General features: G+C 41.6%; 1 protein-coding gene across 3 annotated transcripts; it reads left to right on the plus strand.

Moving 5' to 3' along the window:
• Positions 1 to 243: 243 nt before the first annotated feature.
• Positions 244 to 11,849, plus strand: SET (SET nuclear proto-oncogene). Of its 3 annotated transcripts, none has more exons than XM_079961480.1 (8): positions 244 to 503; positions 6,096 to 6,153; positions 7,459 to 7,601; positions 8,323 to 8,426; positions 8,555 to 8,668; positions 10,157 to 10,327; positions 10,427 to 10,573; positions 10,967 to 11,849. In XM_079961480.1, exons 1-8 carry the CDS (start codon positions 371 to 373, stop codon positions 10,988 to 10,990), a joined length of 894 nt encoding a protein of 297 aa, XP_079817606.1. In that variant the 5' UTR covers positions 244 to 370; the 3' UTR covers positions 10,991 to 11,849. The 3 variants fall into 3 exon arrangements, with proteins under 3 accessions (XP_079817606.1, XP_079817608.1, XP_079817607.1); XM_079961482.1 differs by having other exon boundaries at positions 10,427 to 10,517; XM_079961481.1 differs by lacking the exon at positions 244 to 503 and adding an exon at positions 3,770 to 4,109.
• The last annotated feature ends 517 nt before the right edge of the window (positions 11,850 to 12,366 follow it).

Below are 12,366 nucleotides of genomic sequence, written 5' to 3' on the forward strand. Positions count from 1 at the left end.
TGTTTGGATACAACTGGGTGCCATTTTGAATCAAGACTAAATCTTCCAAAACTGCAATGATTTTAACAAATTTTTGCATAATGATTCTTGAGATCAAATAGCAGGGTTTTCTTGGTCTATATTTAGATACAACTGGATGCCGTTTTGAATCAAGATAGTGGACTGAACCTGTCTAAACTGCATGGATTTTAACCACTGTATTCAAAACTGTACTGATTTTGTTGTTATTTATTTGACTATTAGCAATGCTGGATAAGAGGCTGCTGGTTGTTAAAGATAAAGCAAATGGCAAAGGAAACATCCCATAAGTGTGGAACTACCACTAAGAAGGCCCTCCCAGGAGTGCCCATGCATTGAACTTCAGCAGAAGATGGAACTGCAAATAGGGCCTGTTTTGCAAATCTCAGTTCCCAGATTGGTATGGAAGGAGGCATTCTTTCATATATCTGAAGGATACGAAAGAGATCTTGCTACTCATCACTGCTCAAGAGTGAAATTTAGGGGTAAGAAGCAATATTTTTATTACATTGCTGTTATAAGAAAAAAAATGCTCATTTTCCCTTATGGGGTATCCTAGAGCCCATATAGAGTCCTTAGGAGAAAATAACAGAGGACAACCAGAGTATATTGAGAAGCAAAGTGGCTAGTAAGCCTGATCTTTATTAAAGGGTTGCAACAGGGTCCCCACTCACCACATGCAGGAGGGAGGAGAACCCTGAACAATGGTGTGCAAACCCTTACATAGACTTTTGAAATTATCCACCCTGTAGCTCAAGACCACCCCCCAAAACATCATACATACATCACAGGATGTATGTCTGTCTACAGCAGAAATCCTATCTGCCAGGATACCTGTTAATGGGTTTACCTGGACAGCCTGGCCATTCTTTTGTGATGATAAATATTTAATTCCTGAGTCCTGGTCACAGTGTCACCCTATTCATACACAAATGTGCCCTTAAGGCAGGATTTGTGAGCACAGAGACAATGGGGAGGCTTTTCCTATTTCCATCCAAACTGCAGAGGAATATTTGAGGTCACTGAAAGACTCAAAATGGCTTTAGCACTGTTTTCCTGCAGTTTATATATTTATGTATGTGTTTGCCTGGTACATTTATGAACATTTATTTTATATCTTAGACCTTATAATTCTCATAACAATTATAATAGTGTTTCTCAAGTCTAAATCATCTTGACATGGTGATTAATTGATTTATTGTCACATGGATTTGGCTGCCATCAGTTTCGTGCACTTTAACTGCAAGTTTTACAATTACATGAGGAATCAAAGCATAAATTGTAAAGCCCATGACCACTTGCACAGGATTTGCAACCCACTTGCAGGTTGTGACCCACAGGCTGGGAAATGCCAATTTGTAAAACATTTAGCGCAAGCTGTCCTCAGGCTTTCCCTGCCTGTTTCTGCATGCTTGAAATCTCTGAATTTGTTTTATGTACCGATTATTATTAGGACAGGAGGAGGAGCCTACACTGAAAAAATATGAAGAAATTAATGGGCATTTAACAGATTGGCTGCAATATTTTCAAATACATCAAAGATTAATAATTGATAAGAAAGCAGGACTTGCAAAAGAAACATCAAAATTTGAAAAAGAATTGATACAAAGTAAAGGAAAATATATCTCGTGGGTATACGACCTCCTATTAGAATGGGAGGTAAAGGAAGAAGAAGTGAAAACCGTAATGGTGAGATGGGCACAAGATCTGGGTTATAATATTTACATGGAACAATGGGAAAAATTATGGCGGGAAGATGCAAAATTAATGGCCTGTTATAATCTCAAGAAAAACACAATGAAGATGATGTACAGATGGCACCAAACTCCAGAAAAACTTGCTAAAATGTATAAGAATAGATCACCTTATATGTTGGAGATGTAACAGAGAAATTGGGTCTTATTTGCATATGTGGTTTAAGTGTACAGACATTTGTGTATTTTGGAATAATATATATGAAGAACTTTAAAAACTATTTAAATTTACACTTAAAAAAGGCCAGAAATATTTTTATTAAGCACCCTGCTAAAAGAAATAGGGAAATCAAAAAGAACATTGTTCATGTACGGGATAACGGCAGCCAAAATTTTAGTAGCAAGAAATTGGAAAAATACAATAATACCCAATACGGCAGACTGGCAAAACCTAATGGTAGAATATCTGCAGCTAGCGAAGGTGACAGGAAGGATAAGAGGCCAACCAAAACAAAAAGTCTACAACGAGTGGAGAATCTTTAAAGAATACTTTAAAAACTATGGTATAAAAGGAAACATCTTGGCAGAACTAGACTGATCCTTGTATTGTATAAATATAAGATAGTAGGGAGATAAAAATACTATATAAGAAATATGCAACTGTGTGGTATAAGGTAATTGATAGATAAAGTACAGTTAGATTAATTGGAAGACATTTTTAATTTCTTTCTTTATAAGTTTTATAATTGATTTCAGTATCGGGAGTATAAATGACGTTAGTTATACTAGTTTTGTTGTTTCTTATATTGTGGTTGTTTGTTTGATTTCTTCATTATTTGTTTGTTTGATTACAGTAGGTTTGTTTATTTGTTCGTTTGTCTGTTTTCCCATAAATGTATTTATTTTAAATTAATAAAGATATACTTTTAAAAAAAGTATTACTGTATATTAGGTTTTAGGGTTTTTTATTTTAATGACAGCTTCTTTAGACTTTACACCGCTTTAGAGATTTCTTAAATCAAGTTGTATATTTATTGATTTATTGGTTTTAGGCAGTGTTTTCATTTTCAGGATGTATTATTTTGTTTCACAGTATGCCACTTAAGAGATTTTTGAAATGTTAAGCAGTATATTTATTTAGTTCACTTTTGGAGATATGGCATCCCTGTTAAAACGCTTTTAAATAAATAAAAAGTTGAGCTTCTGGGAGAAAAGGCAGGATTTCAGTATAAAGTAGGGAAGGCAAACAAAAAAGTAGTTGCAATATAGCCTATATTATTACACTGCTAGGAAAATTCCTTGGAGAGCGCATGGCTCTCTTTTGGGCGCCAGTCAGTGCTTAGAAAAATAAAAATTTTATGTGACATGTCTGTGCATGCGCAGGGACCACCGTTCTATTTTCGCTTCTCCAACATAACTCCATTCAAGGCCGCGCCCACTCCTATTTATACATATGCAAATATTAACTTATAGACGCACATCCATGGCGACAAAGCAGCATCCGAAGAGGAGGCGGGATTAAAGCCGACACATCCGCCCCTGCGTTTAAGTTGTTGCCCATCTTTTAAAACCTGTGCCTATAGAGGAGGGTATTTCTGCGCCTGCGCTTTGTCAACCCTCTCCTGCTATCCGTAGCCCCTCCGTGGGCAGTTATCCTCTGTACGTCCCATGCACAGAGAGCGTATGCGCTTGCGCAAGAGAATTCTTTCGCTACCTGATAGGGAGGAGGGAGCTACATCCTTACGTTCTTTTCTATGATGAAGGTGGGGAGAAGAGTAAAGGCGCCTGCGCAGTAAGCTCGGTTTTCTCTCACCCGTTGGGGGAAAAGCAACATTGGAGCTTCTGCGCATGTGCCTTTGGCTCACCCGCGTTCTCTAGGCGCAGGGACGCGCCTGCGCTTGCGCGGCCACTCACACACGCGCACAGGAGTAAGCGAGGGGGCGGGAGGAAGAAAAAGTCCCCAGTGCGCATGCGTATTTCGATTCTACTATCCCTCTGGTGGCGGCCGCGGGAAAGGAGCGATAAAAACCAATCTGCGCGCCTGCGCGCAACTCGCTTTCCCCTCGCCAGAACCAGGAGGAGGCGGCAGAGGAGGAGGAGGAGGAGGCGGAGGCTCTCGCTGTGTGGAGATAGCGTGAGGGGAGCCCAGGCTCTGCCGCCACCCCGTCTTCTCCCACGCATAGGAAGACCCAGGAGGAGGAGGAGCAGAGGCAGCTCCAGCTAAGCCCGGTCTGAGGCGAGGCTGCGCTGCTGCTCTGCTCTCTCAGTCCTTGCCTGCCTGCCTGTCTCTCCCCTCTCTTTCCCCGCCTCTTCTAGCTCCCAACATGTCGGCGCCGCCGGCCAAAGTCAGCAAGAAGGAGCTCAACTCCAACCACGACGGGGCCGACGAGATCTCAGGTGCGGGTGCCGGAGGCGGGGGCGAAAGGGGGTCTTGTGTGGCGCGCGGGAATGGCGGGCGGGACCCGGAGGTGGGAGGGAAGAGATGCACACGCCGAGGCTCTTCTCCTTTGCCCCCTCCGCAGCCGCCATCTTCTCCAGCAGCAGCAGCAGCAGCGGCCGCCACCGGAGGCGGGAAGGGAAGCGCGCCTTCGAGCGGAGGGGGGCCTCGCTCGTGTGGGCCGGATGTGCAGGCCGCGGCGGCGGCTGAGTCCAAGCGAGGGAGGGAGGCCATGTTAAAGCGCCCCTTTTGTCTCCCGCGCGGCGCGCTCTCGCCCGCTCGCTCTCCTTGCGCCCTTGGCTGCTTTCTTCTTCCCGCCTCTCTGGCGGCGGCAACAGCAGCAGAAGGCCTCGCTCTTCGCTTCCGATCCCTTTTATATCGCTTCCTCGCACGCAGAGAATATATCCTCCCCGGCCGCGCTCCAGCCGTGCTTTCTTTCTTTCCCGCCCCCCGCTTTTGCTTGCCGCCATGATTGCCTTCCCTGCAACGCATGGCTTTTGCCTTGCAGCAGCTCGGAAGAAGGTTTTGTACTTTGGAGGCGGAGGAGGAGAGGAGCGCGTTTTGTGGGTGTCCTTTTTACTACAAAGCGGCGGCTTCCCTCCTGCAGTTTGAGGGGTCGCAACTTCCCACCACGTGCAGCTGTGCCATGGCTTCGGCGGCTCAGATCAAACCCGAAACTCGTGGCTTGATCTCCGCCCCCAAATCATTTATACTGTATATGTATATACGCACCTACAGATGCCCAACTGCAGATTTCTTTAAAAAATGAATTCATGTTTTCATTGTATTTGAGAGAAACGGGGCACTCCCCACCCTTTAAACGTTTCTGCTTGTAAAAAGGAAACACAATTGTCTGGCAGGGACCAACCCTCAAAAGAGTGCCCAGCGTCCGTTACTCTGCGCACGTGTTGCTTCTACCGCCGTCTGCAGCCGCCTTTTTTTAAAAAAAGATTTTCTTGCTGGGATGAGTTTTAAGGTGATCCTGCTTTCATTGCCTGCAGCTGCACGCCAGCAAGCCACGCTGCACATAAAGCATGTCGTGCAAAATTCATTGTGCCATGTTCCCAAAGAAAGGGTCCTGGAATAGCAGGCTTCCTTATGCCAAGGGGAGGTTGGGGTTCCCCTCATCCCAGGTTTTGGAAAGCCCATTTGTCTCCAAATAATGCAGGCTAGACTAACAGGTCCGTGGAATCCCGCCATCTGGGTTTTTAAATAGGCTGCTTCCCACTCTTTCACTCTGTCTGAAAGCACACTAGACAATAAGCATTGTTTCTTTTAAAGGAAACAGTGTGGCGTGTTCACTTGCTCAACAGGGTTTTTTTATTGCCTTAAAAATGGTGATCCAGGAAATTAATGTGTTCTCAGGTGTGCTCTTTATTACATAGCTTTTTTCAATTAAATGAAACTGATGGGTTGATTAGTTCAACAACTTGTGGCATGAACATTCTTAAAGTCTATTGGCTGTATGATGGGCCAGGTGAGAGATGTAGAAGCAAAGTAACCATCTCATGGGTCCCACCAGGTGAGAATAGTTGCAAGATTAGAAGTATAGATTGAAAACAATCTTGTAAATACATGAGAGCAGTTCTTTCCACCCACAGACCCTGTGGGGCTCAGATTTTGGATCAAATTCTTTCAGCACAGTACTGTGTGAATTTATACTTAGGAATAGGTTTGTCTGATTTGTTTATTTTAAAAACCATCTTCTCAACTTCCTATTTAAGTGCATAGATTTGGAGCCTAAGAACGGAAATGGAATGTTTTCTTGTTAAAATGCATGTTCAGTGTATGTGGGAGAAAGCATGTGCAAATGAATACACAGTCAAAAGCAAAGCAGATAGAGAAACAATATAGATCAAAATTCCATCCACAATATTGAGAACAAGCATTACATGTGTTTATTGTGTTGCTAATTAGAATCTGACTTGAGGCACTTTTTTTTCCAGACAAAGAGCAGCAGGAAGCAATTGAACATATTGATGAAGTACAGAATGAAATAGACAGGTAACCCAGATGGTGTTATATGTTTATTCAGAATATATTAACAAGCATCTCAATGCTTGTGTTATATAATAATGTAGGTTTACCAAACAACATAGCTGATAAAAGCTTTTTGTCTGCTATTTAGTAATTTGCTTATAAAGATTTATAAAATAAGGCAGCTGGAATGTACTTTGAAACTTGAAAACATGAGCTGTGCTTATTTGGATTTCATCTATTAAATACAAAAGTTGAAAAGGAAACTGCTGGTAGCAGTAAGAAGTTCGTATATTTTGGACAGAGATTTTCATAAGTGATGTGAGCCAATGCTGCTTAATAAGATGCCAGCTATGGGTGTGGAAGGGGAAGGAAATCAAGCCCCCCACCCACCCCAGCAGCCAGAGAGGCAACCTGCAAATTGCTCCTCCTCTCTGTGGATTTTACAAAGACCATTAATGGTATTTCTTAAGTGTGAAACAATGCACCTGGTTCATAGGTGTTGAAAAATGAATGAACGTTGATTTGTTTCATTTTTCATTCCTTTTGTGCATACCTACTGTCAGCAATCACGTGGGGCAAACTGAGTTTTCTGAGCTAGTGGCCTTTCTGAACCTTGGGTCCCCAGATGTTAATGAACTACAACTCATATCGTCCTTGATCACAGGCCGTGATGGCTAGGAATGATGGGAGTTGTAGTCCAACCACATCTATTAACCAGAGTTAAAACTCAGATCTATATATGGGAGATGCTGTGCAATATGGTAATAGGGTGCATTTGACTCATTTAATGCCACTTGAGAATGTTTACAGCTCTACAATTGAATTCATCATCATTCAGATACAGTGGTCCCTCTGGTTACAAAATTAATTCGTTCTGGAGGTCCATTCTTAAGCCGAAGCCATTCTTAACATGAGGCATTCTTTCGCTAATGGGGTCTCCTGCTGCTGGTGCTGCGCCGCTGGCGCACGACTTCGCTCACATCTCAGGGCAAAGTTTGCAACTAGGGGCATCTACTTCTGGGTTAGTGGAGCTCGTTACCCGAAGCATTTGTAAGGAGGACGGTATGTAACACGAGGGTCCATATTGGGCTCTGATCTGGAAGGATAGATAGCTACTTATTTGGACAAAATTATTTAACAGTGCATCAATGACCTGGTCCCATTGGTTTCAGATTAAACTTTCAGGTTGTTAGAGATTGAAATAAACTAATCCTGCTACTTAGTGTTCTATTCCCCCCCCCCCAAATCTGCTGTGAAATGTCATGCTGCTTTGTTACTTCCCCTACACTTTGGATCTCCCATTTTGTTTGGATCTTGTCTTTGCTATAGACTGAATGAACAGGCCAGTGAGGAAATTTTGAAAGTAGAACAGAAGTACAACAAACTCCGCCAACCATTCTTCCAGAAGAGGTCAGAATTGATCGCCAAAATCCCGAACTTTTGGGTAACAACATTTGTCAACCACCCACAAGGTACATTAAAGTCTATAAATTCTAAATATTTGTTTTATAAATTAACTTGTACTAATTTTTCAAAGTGACTTGTGATACTGAATATCCTATCCAACATTTTTTTTTTGTTCTGGACTGTGTTGTTAATGAACCTTTTTCTATTTTTATCGGTGTTTACTTAGATTTTATTAATTGTCTTTTCTATGTTTTTAGCTTGTACTGTTTTATCTTTGTAAGCCACCTTGAGTCTTGGACTGGGAAAAAGGCAGATATAACTAAAGATAATAACAGTAACAACAAGATGACAGCCTATGAAAAACATTGCAGATGCACTCTTTCTCTAATGCAAAACCTGTTATTCAGATTCCTAAACATTGGCTTTCTTTTGTATTATTTGGCTATATTGAGCAGTGTTGTTGAGGTGAAAGCACAGCTTCCATCAGTGGAATCTCTGAAGAAGTTCCTGGTGGGGAGGGGATTGTGGCAGGGAGAGGTTTGTTGTCAGATGCAGCCCACTTCACTTTAGCTTCAGACCTCAGCCTTCTGTAAAAACAAGTCAGAAATAATTTACTAGAACTGAGTTTATATTAGTTGATTTCCGTAATGTGAATGAAGTTGGAGAACCCGGCAGCAATATATGTTTCAGAGCAGGTTAGGAAATAAAATTCTGTAGGGTGGTGATGCTTCTGCTGATGAATATGTAAAACGCACATGTGATGGAAACTTTGTAATTCTCTGATAGTATCTGCACTGTTGGGAGAAGAAGATGAAGAAGCGCTGCATTATTTGACCAGGGTGGAAGTGACAGAGTTTGAAGACATCAAATCAGGTTACAGAATAGATTTTGTAAGTAAAGGTGTGCTGCACCTTCCTTACCACGTTTGTGGATGGCTGGGAGAACAGCCTAGTGCTCCTTGAGGCCGTGCTTTGAAATATCTATGCCATGTATTGACCTTATATTCTCTTGACTGCAGTATTTTGATGAGAATCCATATTTTGAAAACAAGATGCTCTCCAAAGAGTTTCATCTGAATGAGAGTGGGGACCCATCATCAAAATCAAGTGAAATCAAATGGAAATCTGGAAAGGTACGTAGCTGCAGATTTCTTTGAATCCCTGTTGGTTTTGTGGGATAGTTGATCCCAGACACTAGCAGCGTCTTCTCCAGACTCTTTTTCCTCCTTGCATGGGTGAAACAAAGCATGGTTGTATCTGATGGATTTTATGTGATCTGGTGTTTCAGAGGATGGAATTTATGAGCTTCTTAGATTGCTCTGAGAACTTTTGGAAGCAAATAATGCATGTGGATGCCAACCTATGGGTTATATCCAGTATTAGTTATACTTTAAGTAGACCCATTGAAATGAATGACGATTCAATTAGGTGCATTCCATGGGTCTTCTGTGAGTACAACTTGGTTGGGCACAACCCTTTTGTGTAGTGTGAAGGGAGATGGTTAATTTGCAAAACAGCATGGTACTGCTGGGAGATGGAAAAGAGAAAAGCATATAAAGATATTAAAAACTAATTGTTTTAGTTTATTTATTTATTCCATCCTTATCCTGCTCTTCCTCAAGGGAGCACAGTGACGTACATAGTTACTCCCCTCTGTCTTCACAACAACCTTGTGAAGAAGGTTAGGCTGTGAGAGTGACTGACCTAAGGTCACCCATTCAGTGTCATGACTGAGGATCTGAACCTGAATGTAATCAGGTTGGCTCCGAACAACTCCATAAAGATACTTGAGGAGGCTTAGAAGTTGGATTTTAGTAATTCAGTTGTTATGTCTTCTACTTCTGTGGCCTAAACTTGTCTGAAGATTCATATTAGATGCAAATCTGTTGGAATCTTTCCTCTCTCCCCATCCCACCCAGCCGATGCTTTAATGGAAAGAACCAGAAATAACACTAAAGAAACTGGAATGGCCTAATTCACCTGCTTCTTTAGCATGACAGCCTGGGATGTTTCCCTAAGCTATGATAATTCCACTTGCTTGCCTGAAGGGAAAGGGAGGTGTGTTTGTAGAAACCTCTAATTTTTGTGTTGCTGGGATGTAGCCTGCTGTGTCTAGGTTGTCCGCAAGGGGATGTGTCCCTGCTGAAAAAGTACAGTTGTACCCGTGGGATATTCCTAATGAAAAGGTCTGTTTCATTCAACAATCTGGAATTCTCTGCCATGTTGAGAGTGTTGCACCACAGCTACACCATGTAAAGAACCCTTAAGGGTGCTGAGAGTTGGGAGATCCTTAACAAACTACAGTTCTCAGGGTTCTTTATGAGGAAGCCTTATCTGTTAAAGTGCTGTGGAAGTAGAATTACTTCAGAATGGACAGTTCATCTTGTGCTCCTAAATTACGTTTTCTCTGAATTTGGTGGGGAATATCAAAAGCAGTTTGATGCTGCTGCTGCTCCATAATCTTGTTCAGTAAGTGGTCCAGTACTTCACAGTTTCTGAATAAAGATGACAGATTAGCAATCTGAGTATCTTTTCAGTGGAAAAACTCACTTTCAGAAGGAAGTTTTGATGTTTCTGTTGCCTTTATTTATTTATTTATTTATTTATTTAATTTTTGTAAGGATCTGACAAAGCGCTCAAGTCAGTCACAAAACAAGGCCAGCAGAAAGAGGCAGCATGAAGAACCGGAGAGCTTCTTCACCTGGTTCACTGACCATTCTGATGCTGGTGCCGATGAACTAGGCGAGGTCATTAAAGATGACATCTGGCCGAACCCATTACAGTACTACTTGGTAAGAGTCTTTAAATGAATTTGCATCATGCTTCGGGGGGGGGGTGGAGTTGAGTAATTTAAGATAAACATGCTAATGTTTTATTGTTTTTCAAATAAGGTTCCTGATATGGATGATGAAGAAGGTGAGGGAGAGGAAGATGACGATGATGAGGAGGAGGAAGAAGGCTTGGAGGACATTGATGAGGAAGGTGACGAAGATGAGGGCGAAGAAGATGAAGATGATGACGAGGGAGAAGAAGGAGAGGTTGGAATGACACTTGCCATTTAGCAATGGCTTGTAAATAGGCTTAGGAAGAGCAGAACCAGTCATCTTTGCCATGGCATCTTCTCTGCATGCCGTAGTCTTGAGTGACTTGGGTTAAGTAGCTGTAATTTGAAGGATCTCCCCTTCATGTGGAAGATCAGTGCTTTGAACAGTACAGGAGCAGAAGCTTGTTCAGTGTGTTTATTAGGATAGGCCCCTTAGCAAGCATCGTCAGGATAGCAGTTTTGCCTTGTGATGTAGAAGTAGAGCAGAAAAGAGTGTGGTAGAGCCTCTCCTGAAAAGTAAAAGTGGGGAGGGAATGGATGGTATGAAATTTGGATTCTTGTGGTGATTACTTAACAGTGTGTTTAAATGTTGCATTTCTTTCAACAGGAGGATGAAGGAGAAGATGACTGAACACTGACAGATTCCAACCACCCTCTTTCCTCCCCGTTTCCCCCATCTCCAGTCCCTGGGAGCAAGTTGCTGTCTATTCTCCCCCCCCCCCATCCTTTTCGTGCTCAGTCGCCTTGTTCTCCTGAGGTCTTTTTTTCCTCTCCTCTTCACCATGGTTCACAAATAATTTTGCAGAAAATATCAAGCAGCATTTGGTGGAAATGAAATCTTTACTCATTTTGTTACCCTCCCCACTTCCTCTTTCTAAACAAAACAAAACAAAAACTTTTAATAAAATCAACACACTGTGTTCTGTGGGGAAGAAAGAACCTTCTCCTCCCTTCACTCTGCTGGAAGCTGAAGAGTGCTAGGCCCCTGTGTAGTAGTGCATAGAATCTAGCTTTTTCCTCCTTTCTCTGTATATTGGGCTCAGAGATTACACTGTGTCTCTATGTGAATATGGACAGCATTTACCAACATGTATCTGTCTACTCTTGTTTTTTAATTAAAAAAAAGCTTAAAAAAGGAGGGGGTTATAGACAATGTAAGCAAGGGTGGGTTTCAGATGTTGGGGTGGGTTAAAGGGGCATTTGAACAAAACAATACGTCTCCTTTGGCATGTTTAATCCCAATAAACATCCTTGCAGTTTAAAATATGACACTTAGGAGATTTTTTTTTACAGTTGAGCCCTGCCACTTGATGGAGAATCAGCAGAACCTGTAGGACTTTATTTGGATTTCACATTCTCTATTGTAATTTTGTTCTTTGTTTTGTTTTTTCAAAAGAATTTTGTTTTACTGGAAAAAGAAAGTTGCTCAGTTCTGAATGTTCAAAAGTGTACAAGTTGCTTTGTTACAATAAAACTTAATGTGTACACAAGGGGGCTAATAGTCTTCACTGGAAAAATGAAATAAAAACATGTTCGACCCCACCCCTTTAGTTTGCTTTCTCAGTATGGAAGTTAGTACCATTAGGACTAATCAATATTACGTTGATGGGAAGAAAACTCTTGAAAGTAAGTTATATGATTAGCAACATAGCTGTTTTCCTTTTCCTGAAACAAGCCCCTCGTGCACACTTGACTCTTGAAAGCATGATTAGAGGACATCAAAAAACTAAGAGTAAAGTGGGTAGAAGAATGAAAAATAGAAAACACAGTAAATAGAAAGAAAGGATTTCCAATTCTCCATCTGTCAATTATGTATACTGTATAAAGATTATTCAAAATATTAAAAGTATTCACACCAGGATCATATGCAGCTGTTCCTCAATCTACTAGACAGCGTTTTCCCAATCTTCAACCTCTTGACATCTCAAGTTCATTCATTTTCCTTTCCACACAATTTTTTTTTTTACAAAAAATTTCCAAAGGTTTTTTTTTATGTTGCTAAATGTC

Source organism: Podarcis cretensis (genome assembly GCF_951804945.1).
Source record: "Podarcis cretensis genome assembly, chromosome: Z".
Lineage (NCBI taxonomy): Eukaryota > Metazoa > Chordata > Lepidosauria > Squamata > Lacertidae > Podarcis > Podarcis cretensis.